Genomic DNA, 26,781 nt, shown 5'->3' with positions numbered 1-26,781 from the left:
ATTTAAGAACAGTGAAATGAGAGTAATTTTCCAGAATAAACTGTGAAAGATGATCATTCTTTCAAAATCAGAATGAGACTGAGACTGAAGATCAAAATCAGTCTCATTCAGTTCATTCAGTGATTGCTTATATAATTAGAATTTGATAACAATTATTGATAATGCTCATGAAATAACTAAATACATTCTTATGCAAGTTTATTCTTCACTTTCTCATGAAAACTACACTTATCTGATATACTGTGATCAGAGATATTAAACTGTCTGATAATTCTATGTTTTACAATCATGAGTTTCTTGATTGTTTCTTCTTGTAATTGTCTCTGATAATAGTGATAAATATCTCAACTTGAGTTGAACTTTTGCTTCATTCTCACCTCTGTCAATGGAATTGTCAGAATATCATATGTCATCAGTGCAACAGTTGAATATATACTCTTAATAATTTTTCATAACTCTAGAATTGATTTGATGTGTAAATTTGTCAGATTATCTTGAAGATAGTGATCAAATTCAGTTTTACAAGCATGTAGTTTTGCCTGATTTTCAGTTGCAATCAATGTATGCAAGTTCTGTTTCAAAGTTAGTATTATACTTCTATATGATATGAAGTATTATCAAAGATTGTTACTTACTAGAGAATTGTATTTCACTGTCTTCATATCTCAAACATCTGCTCATTCAAATCTCTGATAGTTGACATTGTAGTAGTCTCAGGCTAATTTGACATATGAGTCTTATTCCTCCTCTGTTCAATCTTGAGAAGTGTAGATATTAACTTAACAGAAGAAATCTAGTAGAGCTGCTACAGCATAGTACTCTGCAAAAGATTGTTTCATTTTACTGTAGTAATATATCAGTTTATCTCTTACAGTAATAATAGTCTGTGCTATAGCATTATCCCAGACTGAATTTCTTTTTGAGTGATTCAACTGCTTCTCAAGATGAGTAAATAAACTGTTATACACTCACCAGACTGACTGCAGCATTGATGTATGAGTGATTGAGACTGTCTTTGTTATCTTATAAAACTGAAACAGTAAATCAATCACATATTTCAACTGAGTTCACTTCATATCAGAAAGTTTCAATATCTGAATCTTTTTCTGATCAGAGTGTTGCACTCAATGATTAATCATCTGATACAATTGAAGAGTCTGAAAAGTTATCTTATATGTTGAACTTCACTATGTTCTAACATTCTGTATTATATTCAGTGATGTGACTGATTTGTTTATTTATTGAATATTATGGAATTGTTATTATTATTTAGAAGAGGTATAAATCACATTAGTAATGTTTCAAATCTATGATATTTAAATTATTAGTCAATCTATTCAAAATTAACAGTAGCATTATTAAAAAGCATTATCAAAAAGCAATATTAAAAAGTGTTATCAAAAAACATTATCTTTTGCAAAGTGAATGTAAAAGTTACTTGAGTAATCACTTTCATCTCATTCTCATCTCAAGAATCAGTCATCTCATTATTCTTCATCTTGATATTAAGATTCTTTATCAGTGTTTGTATCACAAGTTGAACCACATGAGCAATGCAGAGAATATGATCTTGTTTATCATTTCAGGAATGCAAAGCCAATTTTTACTCTAAGCTCTTCATCATAGTGTAGTTATTCACAGCATTATCAGTTGTAATTGTAAGAAGACTGAGACTAATATCTCAATAGTCATTTTTAATCACAGTCATTAATATCTCTGTCATATAATTCCCAGTATGACTACTGATCAATGATTCAAATTCAATTAATGTCTCTTGATAAGTTCAGTTCTCATTAATGTAATAACATGTAACTCTTATAAATGCAAGATTGTTTATACTAGTTCATGCATTCACTGTGAGAGACACTCTTTGATGATTCTTCAACTCTGATTCTAGATGTTGCATATTGATTTTGTAGTGTGTCTCAAGATTGAACTGAAGACAGAATTGATATGAAATATGAAGATTTGAATTAAGCATTTGAAGAAGTGTTTGAAATTCAGGGTTTTCAATTGATTGAAGAGAAAGATTCAGAGATATACACATATAAAGTAATTATTCACAGAAGTTATCAGATGAGAGTTGTGAAATCAGAGTACTGATATAAGATCATTTTCACATGATTTTCTTCAAATTAGAAAGTTAGTGTTATCAAAAATTGTTATCTGATAGAGTAACTTATCAGCTCAGTAGTAATTTTCTGATTATTTTTCTTTTATTGTCTGCATTCTGATGACTTCAGATGTCAGGAAATTTCTTCAGAGCTATGACTAGTTCATAATGAATGTTTCTGAATGAAGTTGCAGTAATTGTAGTAGAGAGATGACTCTTCAGTAATCTGCAATGCAATCTGTTGATAATTATTTCATAGTTTATCTTGATATTTGTGTTGAGTTTTTCATAAATTTCATGACCTGGAATCAGATGTGAAGAATGAAGTGATTATTCATTATGATTGAAAGAGAGCATTCTGTGTTGAATTGTAAATAACATAGACTTTGTAATTCACAGTGATTTCTTGAAGAGTTTATGAATCTTCAATAGAAGTAAAAGAAGTGAATTCAGAAGACATGATAATAATTTGAGAAAGATGATAATTTATTTTCAATAACTGATCACTGATGTGTGTAAGAAGAATTAATATAAGAGAAAATAATCTTGTTTCTTAGCTTAGTTATAATTTTAGTACTAACTCAGATTGAATATCATCAATGTATAAAAGTAAATAAACAATCTTGATTAATCTCTGACATATTTCTTGAAATATATTAATATTGTGAAAGAGAGTATTACTAAATTGCATTATCAGATAATATCATTAAAAATATATTAATATTGTGAATATCAATGTTGAAAAAATGTTGATACTTATACATTATAGTGATTTGTGAATCATGATAGTTAAATATATATATATATATATATATTGTTCCTGACTTGATTACAACTTGTACAATAATTTTTAAAAACTCAAAATTAATTTCAATTATTAATAATTATGAACTTATAACTAAACTAACTAATATAAAAAGAAAAAAACTTTTTCTACTCATCATCTTTCTTCTCTTTCTTATTCTTCTTATTATTCTTCATAATTTACTTCTCATTCTTCTTCTCCTTCTTCTCCTCCTTATCTGAGATGATAATTATCTCAAAATCTCTCTTCACTGCCTTCTCAGGAAAGGGTTTCTGCTGCTCTCTCTTAGCCAGATCAATCTGCATCTCAAAATCCCGCATTTTCTGATCTGCTGTCTCAGGTTCCATCTCAGTGATAAGCAGATTGACATGCTCAGAGAGCAGAGCTGTCTTCTCAATATTCTGAATCATGAAGTGCATTCAAGATCTGAACAAGGCCTCAATTCTCTTCTTCTCTGTCAGCTTCTACTAATCAATTAGAGAACAGAAGTATTATCAAAAATTGTTATCTCTCAATAAATAAAAAACTTATCAGTTTTGACTTTTTTATCTCTCACTTTAACACTCTCTTAATCTTCTTCTATCATTACTTATTTACAGTAACACTCTTCTTCTCTCTCTCTCTCTTTATCTTGATCTTAAATCATTCTCAGAACTTCTTCTAATCTTATTACTACTGTATGAGACTCTTCACTGTCTTCTTCTTCAATCTCTCACAGGTGATGCTATCTGCATTATTTCTATACTTAGTTCAGTCTAAATCTATCAGAAGTGTTACTTAAAATTGTTATCATTCTACTCTCTTATAGAGTCTCTTCAAGGTATCATAACATGTCTTACAATCTGTCTTCTCTTACTTAAACATCTTCTTCTTCTCTCTCTTCAATCTGTGATAATGCTCACACGCCTTGATGATCTGCAGAACCACAGAATATTTAAAGAGAGATGATATGATTAATTTCAGTGAGTGTTGAAGAGAGATGAAGGCAGAAGAGGCGGTCAGAAATAATATGATAATAATGATGATTATGATGATGATGATGATGATAATGATGATAATAATAATAGTGATGATAATAGTGATAATGATGATAATGATAATGATAATAATGATAATGATGATGATGATGATGATGATGAAAGAGAGAGTGCATTGAAATATATTACTGACTTATCAAATATAAAGAGACTCAAAGAAAATATTAACAGCTTTCAGCAATGTACAGAAACAGCTACAGTGTTGTATAATAACATCATCTTCATTCAATACATGCACTATTGATATTCTTTATATGCAGTTATTATATAATCTGTATCAGAGATACATGCAGAAAACAGATCTTTATTGCTAGAGTAAATGATTGCAGCAATTCTCTATTTTCATATCATAAAGATAAGTTATTCTCATTTCTTTCTTCTCTCTTTTCTCTTCTTCAATCAATCACTAATTCCAAGCTGATATGAAAACTATTAAAACACTCTCAGAAATCCTCAAATTGAAGAGTATAGACTAATCAAATTTCAAATGCAGAAGAAATCAAATTATCTTCTACAGGTTCAATTACTCATTCCTCTTCAAATAAAACAGCAGTCGCATCCCTCCCTCTCTCTTAATCAAACAAAACATGGCCTGCAAAAAGTGAGTACCACGCCAGATTATAATGATCAACACAGCCTCAGCATGCAGGGCTGTATATATGCAGTGCATGCTGAACTGAGAGACTGTATGAATTGCAAACCAGCAGCAGCATCTCAGAGAGAGCTGTATGGCATGGGAAAGCTGCAACTCTCAGTCACATGTGCAGAGAGTGAATTGTCACAGTAAGTGTATGTGCATTGAAGTAATACTTTTTGATAACACTCAGTCTCTGATATGATGAAAATAGAGTCTCTTCATGAGATTCATTTCTATCAGAAGTCAGAGAATCTTATATTTCTCAAGATCATCTTCACATGCCTTGTCTGTGAAATCAATGAGAGAAATTATTAATTTCAGCATTCTGTTCTTAATGTCATTCAAGTAGCAGCAGAGTTCATTCTGATCACACTTTTTAAGTGTATATTTTCTAATTATTCATATTTATATAGATATATACTGATTATTTGTTAGATAATGTTAAGACAATGACTCATCACAGCTGTGTTACTCTTACTATAAGAAATACACAGTTAATAATGAATATTGCAAAGACTCTGAGAAGTAAGTATTTTAAGAATACTGTAGCTCTGCAATCTTGATTTTTTTTTATTTTTATTTTTTATTTTTTTCTTTTTCTTTTCTTTTTTTTTTTTTATTTTTCTTTCTCTTTCTATTCTTTTCTTTCTCTTCTTTTTTTCTTTCTCTTTTTTTTTTTTTTTTGTTGTGATTTTTTCTTGTTGTTTTGTTTTTTATTTTTTTGTTATTTTTTATATTTTACATTTTTTTTTTAATTAAAATGATATTAATTATGATCTGTATTCAGAAAAGTAATGATATTTGATAACACTCTCTGTTGAATTTTCAACAAATAAGCACTATGTTGTGATATTATGTAAGTAAGAAATGATTTCATAGTCTCATTTAATGTCATTTTCAATAATGAAATCAGAATGAAAATGTGACTAAGAATTCAAACATATTCTTTATCTGAGACTAGATTTTTATTTGAAAAGTGAATCTGAGACCTTTAATATTTGAAATAACAGGATTTGAAATCAATGTGATGAACACAAACTATGACCAGAAGTAATGCTTTTAGACAACATGACAACTGTAAAGTTTGGTCCTGGTCTCAGACACGGTCACACGGTCAGTCTAAGTATAGATAAAGATGTCATCAGTTCATTAACTAATTAAGATTAATATATCAATGAATGATTGAAGAATTGTATGAAATAGAAGTTTCATTCATGAATAAAAGCATGTAAATCAGTATTAAAACACCTGATAACATTATCAAATATCTTGATATTCTGTTTCAAGACACTATTATACAATAGAAAGTATTAGATTAATTACAGAGTATCTGACAGAGAAACACTTCTCTTACAATATTTATCTCTAACTTTGACACTCAGATCTTAGAAGCAGATGATTAATCTTGAGAGAATTAAATGAAGATTAGCATGCTTAAGAGAATATTGACTTTTGAACTCTTACAGATTCTTGTGAGTGTAAATAAAGACCTGACTTATAAAGACTTCTGTGCACAACTCTGAACATTGAATGACTGTCTTATCAAGCTCAAGACTATATAGAACAGTGATAGAAGATGTTACATCTCAGTCACTTATATATCTGCACTGAAGAGAAGTAACAGCAATAATATCATGAACTAAATAGATTCAAATATCTATACATAAGCAAGAGTTTCTGCTGTTTAAACAGGCTTCTGAGTTTCTGAGATCACTTCTGAAGAAGTTGCTGATTAATGTCAATGTGAAGTATGCATCAACTGTCACTGATTAGAATATATTACTTTCAACTGTTAATTGATCTATATGTCTTCTCAATCAAGAGAAAGATTAGTGCCTTCTTATTTGAAGAATAAATCAGTATCTGTCTGTGTCAATCATATTGCAGTGAAGAAAGATTTAGAAGATAACTATAAGAATACTCTGATGAAACAGGAAAAAGATTAGCTTCTGTTTAAATTCGTAAACAGAAGCTTGAAGAGGTCAGATGATAATAATTTGAAGAGAAAATAACAATGAATGTGATTCTTATATCTACTGTGATTGATAATAGATATAATATGAAAGTCATGATAGACAGTAATCTATACTACTATACAATGATAAAATCTTCAGTTGTAAGATGTTATAATCTTCAGTATATCTTCTTATTAAAACTCTGACTTCTCACAGAATTTAATGATTCAAAAGATGTTTGCACTTGTTATATAATGAAATTAAACATAGATGTTGAAGAATATCAATATGAAGATGCTTATACATATGAAGTTAATAATCTTAATTATAATCTTATATTAGAACTCATCTAACTATCTGAATAAGGCATCTTATTGAATACTTAAAATGAAAGCTTGATATTCTCTAACAATAATAGAATTCATGAAGATGATATTCACAAGACTATGAATCTTACACAGATCTCTGTCAATACTTATAAAATACTCTGAAAAAGAAGTCATTATCAAAACTATTAATAAAATCACTGACAGTAAGATTATATATTAATCTATTTCATCAGTCTGACTAATATTAAGAAAGCTCTAGAGAAGTTATTCTGTACTATAATAACAGATTCTTATACAAAAATCTCTTAATAATATCATGAATATCTAGATGTCTTCTGATAAGATAATATTATAAATTTACTTCTCTTATAAGATTCAGAAATAAATCACAGTATTGAGTTAGAGAAGCAGAATAATAAGAACTCTGAATTATTATAAGACTCTCTTTATAATATATCTCAAGATAAACTTCTTCTTCTTCAGAAGATACTCACTAATCTGTTAAATAAGAAATTCTTATGTATTAGTAACTCTTCTACTGTGACTTCTATTCTCTTTACAAAGAAATTAGATGAAGAACTCTGATTCTGTGTAAACTATTGAGATCTGAATAGATTGATAAAGAAAGATCATTATCTCTTACTTCTTATCAATAAAACCTTAGTATATATCAGATAAGCTCAATAATTTATAAAGTTAGATGTTATCATCACATTTTATAAGATTTGTATTACTGAAGAAGATGAATAACTTACAGTATTTTAAACATATTATAATCTCTTTGAATAAGTAGTTATACTCTTTGAACTGATCAATGCTTTCAGTACATTTCAGAAGTATATTAACTGAGCACTTCAAGACTTTCTTAATAAATTTGCATTTACTTATCTACATGACATTCTCATCTTCATCAATGAATTCAGAAAGAAATATCAAGAGTATGTATAAAGAGTATTATAATGACTATAAGAAGCAGAACTATTAATTGATATTAATAAGTATGATTTTGAAGTTAAAAGTACTAAATATCTAGATTTCATCATAGAAGCTGATAAAGAGATTCAAATGAATTCTGAGAAGATCTCTGTCATTCTCAAATGAGAAGCTTTATACACTGTGAAAGATATACAAAGCTTCATTGAATTTAGTAACTTTTATCAGCAATTTATATAAAACTTCTCAGATATTATAAGACTACTTACAGAACTTACTAAGAAGAACTCAGTATTTCAATGATCAGTAAATGCTGAAGCTGCATTTACACAGATAAAGACGATGTTTATTAACATTTCTCCGCTAATAACATTCAATGGTCAATGCGGCCACTCAGTAGTGTCTTGGCGTGGGAAACCAAGGCGTGTGAGTTCGAAACCCGCAGGAAATACATTAAATCCGGAACTCAAGCACCTCTGATTTCTAATAAATACAGAGGTGTATAAATTGCTTCAATAAAATCACTCTATGTTCCTGAGCTGAAAAGTTATTATTATATGTATCTAATTATCACGTCTTTGTATTTTCTATGTTCTTGTTATCTTGATATGATGTCAACACCTGTATTTCCTTCTGTATAATTAACACTTAGCCTGTATTTAACATCACGCAAGAACTCATTATAAGCTCCGCTTGCATATAAGTATAATAAAAGAATAATAATAATAATAATAATAATTCAATTCTAATTATAAGATAGTTGTTAAAGCTGATTTCTCTGACTATATTACAGAAGAAGCTATATTATAATATAATAATAAAGATATTCTATAATTATACATCTTCATATTTAAGAAACTGAGTGCTGCTGAATACAATTACAAGATCTATGATAAGAAACTTCTCATAATTATATACTGTCTAGAAGAATAAGACTTCAAACTTCAAAATATCTCTGAATTTAAGATAATTATAGATTATAAGAATTTCAAGTACTTTATAACTATCTATAAACTCACTGAATGACAGATACAATGATCTGAGTTTCTAAGTCACTTTCATTTTATAATACACTATTACCTCAGTAGTCAGAACTTGATAGCAGATACTCTCTCATAATGAGAATAAGATATGCTGTTCAATGTGACAGATACATGTGATTCGGAAGAATGTACAACCGCCGGATAATAACGCGGCCGCTTCCGAACTTGCTTACAAATATAAAGAGGCCATAGCGGCCATTAATTAATTTAATGTACTGTATATAAGAAGTCAGTGTATGTCTGTAATTATATATTAACTCAAGTAACCTTTGAATCACATCTGATAGCATGTCTAAAAACCTGGTGAGAAGCACAGACTTCTTCAGAGTGTAATAATTCTATTTACAAAGTAATTCATAGTTATCATGTCAGTGTGATTCTAATAACATCTCAAAAGATAGTATATAAAGAGTGATGAGTGAAAGAGTATCTGATTGATACTGCTTCACTTGTTAAGAAAAAACTTCACACTCAGATGAATATCATATATGCAAATAAATGAGATGTGAGAAAGGAAATGAGAGCAGTGAATCAGATTCAAAGAAGTTCACTTCTGACTCAAAAGAAGAATAAAAAGAGAGGTGATCACTATCAGAGTCATATGATGATAACAGAAATTATATAATAATATAGTGATATAAGAATAGATATTTTACAATTAATAAGAAATTATTGAAATGAATATCTCTTCTAGTTAATATAAATACTCTTCTCTGCTATCTGAACTGAAAGATATGCAGAACCTCTCAGAGAGTGTACTTAAAGCAGTAAGAAACGCAGCTGAGATCACTGAACTGAAATTGAAGCTTCATACATATACAAGAATTCTAAATGAGATTGAGGCCTTGTGTACACAGTGGCAGACTCAGATTAAAGTTAAATATCAATTAACATTTGCTGCAGATTAAGCATTCACAATGAAGAGCTTTGTCAACACAATCATTATCATTAATAATAATAGAGAAAATCAGGTCTTAGACCTGCAGCAGAAGATTGAATATTTACACAGACAGATAATTATACTGAATCTGAAGCTCTTATAACAATTGTTCATAATCTCTTCAGAAGTATACATATTATCAGAGACTACTGCACAGAATAAGAATCTGAACATAAGATACATTAAGTCAAGAGATCTATCAGAGTAATCAAGCTTAAATAACAATTAAAAAAATGATGCTGCAATCAGCTGACTAAGTCAGATGTGATTATATTATCAGATTAAACACAAACTTACAGACAGACAGTTAACAGAATTTCAACAAGTTTTAAGATCTATTATAGTTCTGCATAGAAAAGTGAAGTTATTGTGAATAGCTAATAAAAAGATAAATCTCACAGACCTGGAATAATATTTATTCTTATAAATATGAAATGAGTTTTTCAAATAAATCTTACATAACTTTGAGAAAGTGAATATATAAGATAAGCATTATAAACACTTTACTGAGTGTAGATCAGTAAGTAATCTTACTGTAAGAGATCTACACTGAATAGATCAGTATAATATTGATAGGTCTTATATAACAAAGAGAAAAACATTAGAGAAGGAAAAGAAAGAGAAAGTGTGAGAATTGACAATTGAAGTGAATATTTATACGCGTATGTGATGATGTATATAGTGAAGCTTCAGAGCAGAAGAATCTATACATGTTAGTAGTGACTGAGAATCAGTGATTGAGAATGACTGAGAATCAGAGTGTATATGTTTGAGAATGAAGTAGTTGAAATCTGTGAAGTGTAATGAAATAATCTATATGATTGATCAGATGCAGCCGGCCACATTAATTCTCTCTTTTTAGAAGCAGTTCTTATCAGTCAAGAACTGCTGTTTTGAATAATACAGAACTCAGAGTTCAGGTCAGATAATCATATTTAACTTATTTCACAAGATATTTTCAGCTGTAGCTGTGAGGTCTCTTATCAAGAATATTCTCAATCTCTCACTCAAGCTCATTTTCTTCTTTTATGATACCTGGCAGCTGTCAGTCAGAAGTCAGTTGAGAAGAGAATGAGTCAGTGACAGCATAGCAGAGTAAGCTTGTATGAAAGACATCATGAATCTCTGATAATGTTATTATTATTATTATTATTCTTCAATTATAGATGTATGCAGTCAGAGACTATGACATCTACCTGAGAACTTTAGTTCTCAGGGTTTTTTCTATGTCTGTAAAGTTAACTATTATACATTCATCAATTTCAGATATGCAAAATCAGAAAATTTCAGCTCAGAATACAAAAACTGTTTACAAATTGCAGTGTTTTAACATCATCTCATACTTTGAAACCATTTGACAATATCATGACAAAGGAAAAGAGAACACAGTCTTAAAGATAGACACATTAAATAGATAGACAGAAAGAAATTGAAAGAAAAAGAAAAAATAAAGAAAGACTGTAACAAAACAAATTATTAAAAGATAGTATATAGCTGTTTTAACAGACTATATCTGATTGATTTCCTCCTCTTCATATTCAGATAATTCTGAATTTAGCCATTTTCTTGTAGCTGCTTGAGTTTCTGATAGAAAGTCTATTAAGTATTTAATTCCTGTCTCAGTTGAGAATAAGAATCTCATATTTAATTGATTTAGATCATACTTCTCTTTCAATCTGGCTCTGAGACTATTGTATAATGCACAGTGTATTACAATATGCTCAGAATTCTCATTTGTATTACAGAATGAGCATTCTATTGAGTCAAATCAATCATCAAATCCTTGTATATAAGATTTGAAATAGCCATGTTCTAGTTTCAGCTGTATTATGAATGAGAATATTTTCTTTTTACATTTAATTGAATAAGATTTTCACTTGGGCTTTGTTTCAAATCTTGAATAATGTATACTCTTCTTTTGTTTCTGCCAGCTTTCATTTCACTTGTGTAAACAAGATTCTTTTATTTTTCTCTTTATAAAAGATCAGGACACAATTTTTTGAATAGATCTGCTTAATTCTGCACTCTTTTTTGCAGCTGAATCAGTCAATTCATTGCTATGAATATTCATATGAGCAGGAACTCAGTGTAGATGAATAATCAGCTTTGATATTCTTCTCTTTTGAATTTTTAAAACAGAGTTTAAGATCAGTTCAAGATTCATTTGATCATTATGAATCTGACTATTTCTAAGTCTTTTTAAAGCAGCTTGACTATTGAAGACTATTCATGTCTCTTTCAAATTATCTTCTCTTTTATGAGATTTTATTTCTATGAGTTTGAAAGCTTTTACTATTACAAATAGTTCAGCATCAAAGACTTCAGATTCACAGTCTAGAGTTCAGAAATCTGAGATAAAATTGATATTATCTTCAGTATAAGCAATGTCTGTGTCTAATCTATTCAAATTCTCATTTTTTGAGTCATCTAAATAAATCAGAATAGAGTCTTTTATATTGATTGTAGAAATTCTCTTGAAATGCTGTTCATATTCTTTCTCTTTTAATAGTTCACTTATTTATAAGTCTATAAGAGATTCAAGCTTTTCTCTTCAGAGAGATAACTTCTCATGATCAACTTTTTCAACATTTAAAGAAGAAAATTGATTTTTAATTAGAGAGTATAGTATGTACAGTTGAGAAGGCATTTTCTTTGAAGAATTATTTTCATTTCAATCAAGAAATCTATTTCAATCCAGTTCATTTCCAGAGTTAATTAATGGAAATGAAGAAGAGACTCTTTCTCTGATTATATGATTTGAGCTCATCTTTATAACTCTCAGAGCATAGTTTATACAGGCCTTTTCAAATCTAATAGCAGCAGAAGGAATTGAAGCTTCAATTTCCATTGCTTTAATAGAAGATGATTTGAATGCTCTCAGAATTCTTCTCAAGGCTCTGTTTTGCAGACTTTGAAAGAGTTCAGTGAAATTCCCTTGATTATTCCATCAAACTTAAACTTCATAATCAGCTACTGATGTAATACAGGCTATATATAACTGTCTCATAGCCTGGAAGAATAGACCTCTCTCTGTATTTGATAGTCTGATTATGTTCTTCAATAGTCTTTCTGCCTTGACAGTTCTTTGTTGAATGTGATATTTAAAATTCAACTTAGAGTTTAATCATACTTCTAATCATTTGACATTTACACTGGGTTTAATCTCTCTATTTAAAAGAGTTAGAGATAGTTCTTTCTCATTGAATTTAGAAAAGAAATGAATTAACTCAGTTTTATTCATATCAAATTGAATTTGAGTGATATCTGCTCTAACAAAGATTTTCTTTGCAGCTTCTTCAATTACTTTCAAATTCTCTTTGATAGTTTTTGAGCTGTAGACTAGACCAATATCATTCACATAACTCAGAGACCGCACTATTCTCATATTTCTATTTTTAAATAGATATGCAGTGTATATTGTAAATAAAATGAGCGAGATTGAAGATCCCTGCGGTACTTCTATTTTTATCTCAGTCTTATCTTGTTTCATTTCATCAAAGAATAGTTATATACTTCTTTTAGATATAAAACAGTTAACTCATTTTATTAGAGAAAGTGGAAGTTTTAATATCTTCAATATCTGAATTAACTTTGACTTTGAAACATGATCAAATGCTTCTTTTATATCAATAAAAACTGCAGTTGAGACCAGACCCTCATACTTTGCTATTTGAATATCATGAACAACTGAGAGAACAGTGTCAATTGCAGAACACTGTTTTCTATATCTCATTTATTCACTGAATAAAAGAGAATCATCTATAGAGCTTATAAAAGATAGTTGAGTAGCTATTATCTTTTCTAAAACCTTTCCTAGGCAGTTCAATAGAGATATTACTCTATATGACTTAGAAATTGAAGTTTTTCTATTAGGTTTTATAAGAATCACTCCAGTGGCTTCTCTCCAGCATTCAGAATGATATTCATTTTTCAAGAGATTGAAAAAGAGCTCAAAATATTCATTCTTTAAGTAGGAATATGTATTCTGAATAATCAAGTGATTAATTGAATCAGAATCTGCAGCAGTTTTAACAGAACTTGAGAAGATAGCTGACTCTAATTCATCTTGTGTAAGATCAGGTCATTCTCAGTCATTTTCATCAATGTATTTGAGAAGTGATATATTCTCTTCCTCTGAATCTGAATCTGAATCTGAATCTGAATCTGGTGAGTTCTGAAAGAGAATTCTCATGAAAGCTTGACATTTTTCCTTAAAAGAGTTTGCTGTATATGATTCATTCTGAAACTCATATTCTAAGGCTGAAAGTTTTGCTACACTTCTTGTTTTAGTATAGTTAAAAGCTTTAAAAACTTTCTTCTCTTGTGCTTCTTCAAGAAATTTATTCCAGCAGTCTGTTTTAACTCTTTTAATATCTGAAAAATAGTCATTTCTGACAGCTTTGAACTCTTCATCAGATATTGCATCATTCTTTCAATCTCTTCTAATAGTAGCTAATTCTTTTCTTTTAGATGAGATATTCTCATTTCATCAAGGTTTTGAATACTCAGAAGATTTTCTCTTTGAAATATTATTTCTAACACTTGTTAGAATAATAGATGTAATAAGCTTCACTCTATTCTCAAGCATTTCATTTGAGATATCTTGACCAGAATTTCAATATAGCTCATTCTGTCTCTCAGATTTTAACAGTTTTATGCTTTCTTCAACTGCTTTTCAATCAGCTTTTTCAAAGTTATACTGATTAGAGAGAAGAGGATTTTCACTCATTTGTTTTTCACTCAGTTCAATATTAAATTGAATAATCTCATGATCTGATTCTGATGTCTCATTTGAATCAATAAATCAGTTTACAAGTCTTCTTTTCATTAGATTTTATGATATGAAGGTTAGATCTATAATAGACTTCTATTTCATGCCTTTTCTAAAGAATGTTTGTTGATCAGACTTATTAACCAAATCTATTGAATGCTCAAAGATTCATTTAACTAGATTATCAGCTCTTACTGCTCTCTTGCATTCTGAATTTCATCAGAGATGATGTGCATTGAAGTCTTCTGCAATTATAGAGTTTCTTGATGAAGTTATGTTCAGAAATTCTCTATCAATTGTTCAGATATTATTATATTTCTTCAATGACTTTTCATTATAGATATTTATGAGCTGCATAGTATCAAACTCATTTTCTTTATCTATAATATCACTCACCAGAATATCAGAGTCGGACATGATATCAAATCTTAGATTAAATTGATATCTTGATCTCTTTCTTTCATAGATTACTACTCTTGACTTTATCTCAGACTTTTGAGGTAAAAAGCAGTAGTAGCTTGAGTGAGAAATGACTACGGGCGCTAGCCACCCGCAGGATGCACCTTAAGCTAATTACATTTAACCCCCTATAATTAACCGACCACCGCGTCCGTCCTCTCGGGCCAGTCACTAATTTCCAGGGGCGTTAGTTAGTGGCTGCCACCGCCCACTTGGTGGTGTACACACCAAGCTTCCGGTTGCTGATCTCGGTCCCATTAGATGCTTATAGGCCTACCAATCAGCTGTCATGGCCTCGCCCCGTGTTAGGGACTAATCATAGGCTTGATGACTGCAGTCCTCCCTGCCAGTATTAGGGACTGGCAGTGAGCTTGCAGTCTCTAGCCTATCAGAGTGCCCTGTCTAGGGCCTAGATGTGTGTCTAGACCTGCTAGTCAAGTGATTTTTAAAATCATTCTCTGTATTTTGAGGGGGAGCTAGGCTCTGATGGCAGCTCTAGTTAGGGACTTGCTTAAGTAGTGTATAATCACTACATTAGGCTTGACTCTATATTGTTAGAACCTTGACAGGTGCACAGTAGAATAGTGGGACATTGGCACTTCATGCTGGCCCTGATGAGTGTTCACAGAATCTCACTTAACTAGTGACTTGGCTTGTAGTAGAGAGTTCTACCCCGCACCAAGCCTTACTAATTAGGCTCAGCCCCTATTACATGGGGGCTTTCATGGGTAAGAAGTGGCAGGTGCCAGCGGTGGGATTCCAACCCACGCACCTCTAATGTGTGCGGCCTTGATTATCAGTCTTATCAACTGGGCCACGCTGACTCTCTGATAATGTATTAAGATGATAGTTGTGACTATCTAGAACTTCTATCAAATTATACCTGATGAGACAGTAATCTAGCATATGAGATGAACATGTGATTTGTATATTCTTGAGATTCAATTATACAAGATCTTCTATCTGATACTGCTCTGCAGAATCTCATTGAATATTGACTTAATCTTCTTAATCTTGTTTAGTAATTATCATAGAGGTCTCTGCTCAGTCACAGATATCTCAGAGCTTTATTACTATATTATCAGTGATCTGAATTGAACTGCAGAAGTTCAGTGTGAACTGTATAATCTCTAGAAGATTCAACATCTTTATGTGATAATTATGTGTAAGAAAGAACAGGCTTACACCTGTTGAAACAGCATCTTGTTCATTGATAGTGACCTCTGCATGTAGAAGCAGATCATGTCAATCATCTTATAGATAATTGCAGAACTTATAGAGATAATTCTTTACAGTCTGAATTGTTCATTCTGATGTATTATTAGTCTCAGAGTGATAGACAGTTGATAGACAGTGTGTAATCTTGAGAACTTGACAGATTCTTGTTCAGAGAGTACTTATGAATTGATGACTCTGATTCAATACTATAGATCTCAGTAATTCATGCATTTAATAGAATGAGCTCTGTAGAAAAGCTTCAGTGACTTGTTCAGTATTTATCTTATTACAAGATTTCAATATTACATCTTTACTCAATTAATTTATGATAATCAGAATGTTTTTACAACTCTTACTCTCAGAGAGATTAACAGTAAAGTCAATTATCAATCTCATCAGATTCTATCAGAGATATCAAGTAGTTTCAGCAGATCTTTTCTACAGTTCTTTCATAAGATGACAGAAGAACAATGATTACAGTTGCAGATAAAATGTCTGATACTATTTAATATCTCAGATCAGTAGAATTCTCAAGAGATTATTTAATACAGTTATTCACAGCCTGAATGACTGATCATACACAAATCATGCATTTCCTGCATTATTCAGGTGTGTAAGAGTTTGAAGTGAGAGACTCAGAATTATTCATGAAATTGCAGAGTATTACTGTCATCTATTAAACATTCTGAGATATCAGTCTTTATATATAATTCTGAAGAGAATTAAGACACTTCTTGTTATACTGTTTCAGTGAGGGTTTGAAGAAGTTCATCAGTCTGAGCTGCTGTATATCATAGTTCATTCAGTGTAGAAGAACTGAAGATATCAGTATTAGTTCAGAGAGAGAATATTCTAATCAGAGAACTATGTATAGTATCATGAGTGATCTTATTATAATCAACTAATATCTTCAGATTCAAGAGCTAATGTTATTAATTCATTCAGTATGTGTCTGTCACATCAGACAGCATATCTTATTCTTATTATGAGAGTGCATCTATCATCAAGTTCTGGCTGCTAAGATGATAGTGTATTGTAAAATAAAAGCAGCTTAGAAACTCAGATCATTATATGTGTTATTCAGTGAGTTTACAGATAGTTATAAAGTATTTAAGGTTCTTATAATCTGTGATTATCTCAAATTAAGAGATACTTTGAAGTTCAGAGTCTCATTCTTCTAGACAGTGTACAATTGTAAGAAGTTTCTTATCATAGATCTTATAATTGCATTCAGCAGGACTCAGTTTCTTAGACATGAAGACACATGATTATAAGACATCTTTATTATTATATTACAATATAGCTTCTTCAGTAATATAGTCAGAGAAATCAGCTTCAATAACTGTCTCATAATCAGAATTGAATGTTGTCAGCAGAGAAGTATTAATAAATATCTTCTTCATTTATATAAATACAGCTTCAGTGTTCACTAATCATTGAAATACTGAGTCTTTCTTAGTGAGTTCTGTAAGTGATCTTGTAATATCAGAGAAGTTTTGTATAAATTACTGATAGAAGTTAGTAAATTCAATGAAGCTTCATACATCTTTCACAGTATATAAAGCTTTTCATTTGAGAATGACAGAGATCTTCTCAGAATTCATTTAAATCCTCTTATCAGCTTCTATAATGAAATCTAAGTATTTAGTACTCTTAATTTTGAAATCATACTTATTAAAATCAATTGATAGTTCTGCTTCTTGTAGTCATTGTAATACTCTTTATACATGCTCTTAATACTCTTTTATGAATTCATTGATGAAGATGAGAATGTCATCTAAATAAGCAGATACAAACTCATTGAGAAAATCTCAGAGTACTCAGTTAATATACTTCTGAAATGTACTGAGAGTATTAATCAGTTCAAAGAATGTGACTACTCATTCAAAGAGACTATAACATGTTTAAAATACTGTAAGTCATTCATCTTCTTCAGTGATATGAATCTTATGAAACATGATAATAACATCTAGCTTTGTAAATCATTGAGCTTGTCTGATATATACTAGAGTTTCATTGATGAGAGATAATAGATAACAATCTTTTTTTATCAATCTGTTCAGATCTTAATAGTTCACACAGAATCAGAGTTCTTCATCTGACTTCTTTACAAAGAGAATAGAAGCTGCAGCAGAAGAGTTACTAATATATATAAATCTCTTATTTAACAGATTATTAAGTATCTTCTGAAGAAGAAGAAGTTCATCTCAAGATATATTATAAAGAGAGTCTCACAGTGACTTAGAGTTCTTATCATTCTTCTTTTTTAACTTGATACTGTGATTCACTTCTGAGTCTTGTAAAGAGAGTATATTTATAATATTATCTTATCAGAAGATATCTAGATATTTATAATATTATTAAGAGAGTTTTGTGTAAGAAGCTGTTATTATAGTATAAGATAACTTTTCTAGAGCTTTCTTGATATTAGCCAGACTGATGAAATAGATTGATACATGATTCTGTCATCAGTGACTTTGTCAGTGACTCTGTCAGTGATTTTAATAATGACTTCTTTTTCAGAGCATTTTATAAGTATTGACAGATCTGTGTAAGATTCATAGTTTTATGAATATTATCTTTGTGAATTCTATTATTATTCAGGAATATTAAGCTCCTGTTTTAACTATTCAATAAGATATCTTATTCAGATAGTCAGACAAGTTCTAGTATAAGATTATAGTCAACATTCTCAACTTTGTATACATAGGCATCTTTATGTTGATGTTCTTTAACATCTATGTTTAGTTTTATCATGTAATGAGTGTAAATGTCTTTTAAATCATTAAATCCTGCAAGGAGTTGAGATCTTGATAAGGAGATATACTGAAGATTATAACATCTTATGATTGAAGATTTAATCATTGTGTAATAACATAGATCACTGTCTATCATAGCTTTCATATTATACATGTTATCTATCACAGTAGATACAAGAATCATATTCATTTTCTCTTCAAATTATTATTATCTGATCTCTTCAAGCTTCTGTTTATGAATTTGAACAGAAGCTAATCTTTTCCCTGTTTCATCAGAGCATTCTCATAGTTATCTTCTGAATTCTTCTTCAATGTAATGTAATTGACATAGACAGATGCTGATTCATTCTTTGAGAGAGAAGGTACATAGGCTGATTGACAGTTAAAAGCAATGTGCTCTGATTAATTACAGTTAATGCACACTTCTTATTAATATTGATCAGTGACTTCTTCAGAAGTGATCTCAGAAACTTGAAAGTCTGTTCAGATGATGAAGACTCTTGCTTATGTATAGATAATTAAGTCTACTCAATTCATAGTATCTGCATTATTGTTATTCTTCAGTATGAGTATATAAGTGACTGAGATGTAATGTCTTCTGTCACTGTTCTGTATACTCTTGAGCTTGATAAGACAGTCATTCAATGTCCGGAGCTGTGTACAGAAATCTTTATAAGTCTGGTCTTTGTCTACACTTACAAGAATCTGTAAGTTTTTGAAAGTTAATGTCTTCTTAAGCATACTAATCTTCATTTGATTCTCTCAAGATTCATCACCTTCTTCTAGAATCTTGATATTGAAGTCAGAAATGAATGTTATAAGAGAAATGTTTCTCTGTCAGACACTCTGTAATTAATCTAAAACTTTCTATTGTATAACAGTGTTGCAGAATAGAATATCAAGATATTTGATAATATTGTCAGATGTTCACAACACTAGTTCACATGCTTTCATTTATAAGTGAAACTTCTGTTTTATATAATTCTTTAATTATTCATTGATATATCAATCTTGATTGATTAATGAACTGATGACATCTTCATCTACACTCAGTTTTACAAGCATTTCTATCATCTATGATGAGTAGAGAGTGAGATTAGAAGCATTGAAATATGTGAAAGTATCTAAGCATTCTTTCAGTGCTTTTGTATTTAATTCTGTAGATATTGAAATTGCATTAGTTTCTTATTATAATAATTATTGAATCTCTTTATATTGATGTTGTTGAGTTGTATACATATCAGCTATTTATTATTGTTGTAATTTCAACATTGCTCAGAGTTACTATGATATCATATCTATACTCATGTTCAAGAGTTTCATATTATTATTAGACATGATTATATCAATTATCAGATGTGTAATTGTATGAATATCTCATATATCTGAGATGTCAGAACTCTCACATCTTTCCCAGATATTCTCTTATAAGATCTTACTCTCTTTATAAGATTCTATTACAGAATCAGAGTGACTGATAAGTAAGCTTCTATCTGAGAACTCAGTGTCTGCTTAACTGTTTAACTGTTTCTCTATTTCTTATATGTTATTACACATTCAGATATCTTGATGAGTAATCATTTTTAATAAGAAGATAATATGTGAATAATTATTTCTAATAAGAAGATGATGAATGTTTTTCTAGTGTAAGAGGTCTACACTGAATAGATCAGTATAATATTGATAGATCTCATATAACAAAGAGAAAAATGTTAGAGAAGAAAAAGAAAGAGAAAGTATGAGAATCAGTGATTGAAGTGAATATTTATACATGTACGTGATAGTGTACATAGTGAAGCTTCGGAGCAGAAGAATCTATACATGATAGTGACAGCCGAGGATTGATGATTAAGAATGACTGAGAATTGAAGTGTACGTGTTTGAGAATGAAGTGGTTGGAATCTGTGAAGTGTAATGAAATAGTCTATATAATTGATCAGGCGCAGCCCGCCACACTTACATTATACTTCACACACTTCAGTTTACACTATCTCATATTAAATGAAGAGCTTTCAACATCTTTCTGTTTACAGATCTTTATTCATAATCTTACACTCAAGTTGAAAGTAAAATGAAAATGCTTAACCTTATAATCAGGCACAGTGAAGAAAGCATATAATATTATCATTATATGAGAATAAGTAAGTCAATTGCAATAGAAAATACTGCAATCAAGTATATCTTAATAGAGAACAGATAATCAGACTTTTACAATACAAGTTATACACTCAGATGTGATGAATCTAGATCTGAATATTATCACTAAAGTACTGAATTGTCTGAAAAAGAAATTCTCTGAGTGAAAATCTTGATATTGTGAGCATCAAGCTTGCTTCAACTGTAGATGTCAGAATCATGATACAAAGAATTACACATAGTATACACAGTTAAGAGAAGTAAGAAAGTCAAAAAACTAGCAGAATCAGTGAGCTCAGAGACACTCACTGATATTCTATGAAAAGTCTTCAAAGTGTAAGAAATGCTCATATTAGATGACTCTCTGAATTCTGTAAATATCAAGAGAAACCAGGCTTCTGACTAGAATATAGATGAGTATGAAGGAAATACTCATCTCAATGCCTTGAGACCTGAAATGTTAATATATAAAGAGCACTTGAGTTAGAATTGAGAGATAGCTGTAAAAGTGTTAACAGACACAGAAGCTTCTATATAATATATTAATAATCATATAATCTGAAGACTGAAACAGATTCACTGAGTGAAGAATTCTCAATGTATAAGATTATCTGATAACTGATATTTAATATCATCTGTAAGAGTAAGAGTTTTCTTGTATTTTGAGAAATAATCTTGCTATATTTGAGTGTGAGAGCTGCAGAACATGAAATATGATCTTATTCTCAGACTTAATTAATTTCAAAGATTCAATCCGCAGATTCAATGATGTACATGTCATATATAATTAACTGATAGAAAGAAAACAGTTCATACAATTCTATCAACTAATATGAGAAGAACATTTCACATTTCTGATATAGAAGAGTTAAATCTACTTATACATTAATAAGTAAAGAGAATGATTTGCAAGATCTTATCTGAAAGCATTCTATATATCATACAGAACTCAGAAGCAGAGAAAACCAAGATAAAGAATATGTGAGAGAACAAGCATATGAAGAAGCTTCTGAAGAAGCATGAAAATATCTTTTAAACAGATGTTTCACTGAAATTGTCACTGGAATAAGGATTTGTACATGAGATTGACGCAGGAGACATGAAACCAGTTAATCAGAATGCATACTCTCTGTCATAAATACATCTCAAAGAATAGAAGTATCAGATCACAGACCTTCTAGAATGTAATCTCATATAACTCTCATCAAGCACGTGAGGCTTTTCAGTTCTATTTATGAAAAAGACAGATGAGGAGTGATGAATGTGTATTGACTGTTAAGCACTCAACAAGCTTATGATCAAGAATGAATATTCACTGCCACAGATTCAACAACAGTTAAATACAGTTAAAAATACTTAATATCTATCAAAGATTGATCTTCTCTCAGAATACTGACAGATCTGTGTAGATGAACTGTCAGTCTTATGAACTATGTTTAATATGCAATGAAGAAAGTTCAAATTCCTGATAATATTATTCAGTCTGGTAAATACACTCATCATCTTTTAAATAATGATGAATACAATTCTTCATAAACAGAATAAAATCTCATATCTTGTATATCTCAATGACATTCTAGTCTTTTCAAACTCATATAACAAATATCTGAAGCATCTTAATGAAGTGCTTATAACTCTGACAGAGTATAAGCTCTATATCAAATTAATAAAGTATGTGTTTAAAATAGAAGAGTTGAAGTTTGTACAATATGTAATGAGTAATGACTGTATACACCTTATTCTGAAGAAATTCAATATCATAGCAAATTAATCATGATCAAGAAATGTATATTAGATATAACAGTTTCTTGAGTTAATCTCATATTACTGCAGATTTATCAAGAATTTCACATGAATATCTGCATCACTTTCAGATCTCTTAAGAGAAATGAATGCAAATCTGTAAAAGAAGAAGTTTTATTCAATCATCTAAAATACTGTGTGTGAGAAGGCTTTTCTCACACTGAGAAAATGTATGATAATATAATATTCTCAGTACTTATTCAATCAGATCATGATAAACCTTTCTACATTGAGACAGATACATTTAAATGAGCTATTAGAGATACTCTTCTACAGATAAGTAAGAACAGCTAGCTGTATTCAGTGATGTATAATAGTAGAAAACTATCAGATGCTGAGCTCAATTACTCAGTATATGAAAAGAAATTACTAGCAATCAAACACACACTGATGTTGTGAAATAAATATATTGACAACAGTTATATAATAATAGTGATTATAGATCACAGAAGTCTCATCTATCTACAATTAAGAATGAAACCTTTTAAACACTTAGTATATTAAATCTCAGAGTTTCAAGTGTAAAATCTTTATATTAAATACTAGAAGAAATCAGACACTGTGATATCTGATGTAATCAGTTACAGATCTAATTTCATGAGTGAGAGTTCTGTAAATCAGATATAAGAGAAGTTCATATTAAACACACTAAGAAAATACAAGGAATCAGAATAAGTGTACACAATGATCTCTCACTTGAACAATAGTAAGATATCAGATAATAAGCATCTTACAAAAGTAGTAGAAGAGATACTTTCAAATTTCAAGCTGAAGAAATTGAAAAATGATGTTATACTTTATTACAATCTAGAATATGCAGAAGCTCTCTATCTAGAACATTCATTTAAACATGACTTAATAGCTCATATGCATAAGGAATTCAGTCACTAGAAAGCTCTGAACTTATAAGCATACTTGAACTGAGAGTATACTGACTGAGCATGGCTGAGAACATCCAGGCATATACTCACAAGTGCTCAAATTGCCAGGTTCTAAAAGAATCTAAGAAAGGATTGAAATGCAAGCGAAAGTAATTTCTCAGAATAAACTGTGAAAGATCAACCGCCTCACCACGAACTCGCTCCATTTTTCGAATAAGAACCCGCCGATAGATTCATCGAAAAGCCCTCGATCATACGAGCATTTGGACCCCATCGCCGACCGCATACCCCGTGTGGTGGTGGAGATATCCAGCCAAACGTGAACTAGACGTTGTTCGAAACTCCCGTGTGGGATTATCCCCCGTTCACCCCTACCTAGACTGGCCGCCGGGACCATGAATTTCACATTTGGTCCCATTTGGTCTGGTCTCATACATTTCTTGGCGTGAATCCCGCTGGGACTGGCTATCAAAAAAACATGTAAAATGACTATATATCAGATTTTAAAATAGGACCATGACTTGAAAAAAATGAGAAAGTGGTCTCATTTGGTCTCATTTAGTCTCATTCTTGGCATAAAGTTACTATTTTTAGACATTTTAAGGTTTTTTTTAGACTATTTTTAATTTTTTAAAAAGTAACACTTTTTGATAACACTTAAATAAGATTTAAAGTTATTTAAAGCAATAAAAATAATTTAAATTGAGAAGTAGAAATCATGATCTCATTTGAAAAATGTGACAAGAGTAGACAGTAAGTCTCACTGAGACAGTATGGGACTACTATCTAATGTTAAAACTGTGTAATGGGATCAGTCAAATTGGTAATGAGACTATCAAAAAATCTGGTCCTGGTCCCAGACACGGTCACACGGTCAGTCTACCCCTACCACACCACAACCCCGGGCCAAAGTGCCATACAAATTGTAAGGTGAAGAGACATAGCCATATGCGCCAATCTTCTTGATTTTGGAAGATCCCCGATCTGTAATTGTGGAGATATCTGAGAAGCGACCTCCGCGAAAACCCTGTCCACCTTTGATGTTCCAAAACATCAACACCAAGTCCCACCCTCGTACCGCCCTTCCCAATCTGGCCCATCCCCGGCAGAAAAATACAAAAAGATACCTCAGTGATAATATCAAGCACATAATCAACAGACACTTCTGAAGTGCAATCTTCACAGTCTGTTGTCAGTGTATCTAGACTTCAACACCAAGTCTCACCCTTGTACTACCCCTCTCAATCTGGCCCATCCCCGGCAGAATAATACAAAAAGATACCTTGACAACAGCATTTAATACATAATCAGCAGATAACAAGTCAACAGCACATCAACAACTATAAAATTAGTATACTTCAAGGTCTGACTGAGCCTTTGATCCCTGCACAGTGAGATATATTAAATCTAGTTTTAATACCTTAATATTTAATAGATTCTGCAAGAAATTGAGAACAGCAACACTAGGTTTCTATTGAATTTGAGAATTAACTCTATATTAATATAATCATTGACAAAGTCTTCTATTTTGAGATATAAATAACCAGTTTCTGTACATTGTGCTGACAATATTTATATTATTATATAGAAACAGACTTATATTCTCTATAATATCAAGACTCTGAAAAGGGAAAGTCTTGATAGAGAGTATATAGTAGTGCATATCTTAGCAGTTTCTATTTAATTCTTCTGTAGTAGTTAATGCAAAAAAAAAAAAAAAAATCTTAGAAATAGTTTTTTACTTCTCTTGAAAAAGTAAGGTGTTTTTCTCTGGATTTTATATAATATTCTTACAAAGAATAAAAAACAGAGCTGTTTTCTGTTATAATTTCATATTCTTTTAAGTATGAATTACTTTTTCAGTAGCTGAAGAGCTTTCATTAATACTTAATTCTTTTTTACACTCTTTATTAACTAATTTGAGTTGCACACTTGTTGTGTGAGAAGAATTGAATAATTTAGAATAAAATTGAATAGTTTTAATCAATTTCTCTGCAAAAAATTGATTTATTTTTTGTCAGTTTTTCTCTCAAAAACTGTCATATTATCTGATTCATTATTAATTGATATCATACTCTTTCTCACTGTATTCTAAGAAAGAGATTGTAAAGATTTTATTGATTTATCTCAAAAATCAATTTTAGTTTATTAGATTCTCTTCAAAAATCTAACCTAGTTACTGAACTAGTGTGAAAAAAATCAGGTGTTTTATACACAAAAGTCTTTTATTCTTCTTTTGAAACAGTCTGATCAACTTTTCAATTGAAAACAGACTTAGAAATATCTCAATTGAAACAGTCTGATCAACTTTTCATTGAGTGAGAACAATGAGTTCAAAAATACACTCAGTTGATGTAGAAAAAGATGCTTTCTCAAATACTATTTCTGAGATTGAAATTCTGAAGAGAAGAAAGAAAGAAGAAATAGAGAAATAACAAGTTCTTGAAATACAGAAACTTGAAAAAGTAAGTAAGATTCTTGAAAAGCAGTGTCTGAGTGAGATGAATGAAGAAGTTCTGTTAATTCTTCATGCTCAGGCTAGACAACTACAGAAGATGATCAAGTTCAAACTTGAAATCTCAAACACAGTTCAAAAAACATTGAAAATTTCTAGTATAATCACTGACTCTTTATCTTACTCTTCTTCTTTTTTTCCTACTTTTTCTTCTTCTTTGAATCAGAAGAAAACATATGCTCAAGCAGCTGAATCTGCTGTCTCTAAACCTGCTGTCTCAAAACCTGCTTAAAATCCTGAGAAAACTGAGAAGAATACTGCTCATATCTCTATTCATAGAAAAGTGAAAAAGAAAATGTAAAAAGAGAAAAACTTTCAAATCTCCAGAAATAGAAGACTTATTCTCAAAGTCTCAAATCAGAATATTCTGCAAAGAAACAAGCTAAACTTAAATCTCATTTTTAGAATCAGAAATGAAATTAATCAGCAGTTCTTTTCTCAGTTGAT

General features: G+C 30.4%; 2 protein-coding genes across 2 annotated transcripts; both read right to left on the bottom strand.

The window, feature by feature from the left end:
- Positions 1-3,097: 3,097 nt before the first annotated feature.
- Positions 3,098-3,328, bottom strand: BDCG_17411 (uncharacterized protein; the record flags this gene model as incomplete). Its single annotated transcript, XM_045426540.1, has 1 exon — positions 3,098-3,328. One exon carries the CDS (start codon positions 3,326-3,328, stop codon positions 3,098-3,100), a length of 231 nt encoding a protein of 76 aa, XP_045281876.1.
- A 20,648-nt stretch (positions 3,329-23,976) lies between these two features.
- Positions 23,977-25,111, bottom strand: BDCG_17410 (uncharacterized protein; the record flags this gene model as incomplete). The annotated part of the gene is made up of 2 exons (XM_045426539.1): positions 24,709-25,111; positions 23,977-24,194 (listed from the first exon to the last, which is right to left on the bottom strand). Exons 1-2 carry the CDS (start codon positions 24,917-24,919, stop codon positions 23,977-23,979), a joined length of 429 nt encoding a protein of 142 aa, XP_045281875.1. The 5' UTR covers positions 24,920-25,111.
- Positions 25,112-26,781: the final 1,670 nt, after the last annotated feature.

Source organism: Blastomyces dermatitidis (assembly GCF_000003525.1).
Source record: "Blastomyces dermatitidis ER-3 genomic scaffold supercont1.7, whole genome shotgun sequence".
Taxonomy (NCBI): Eukaryota; Fungi; Ascomycota; class Eurotiomycetes; order Onygenales; family Ajellomycetaceae; genus Blastomyces; species Blastomyces dermatitidis.
This window is presented reverse-complemented; position numbering and strand designations above follow the sequence as displayed.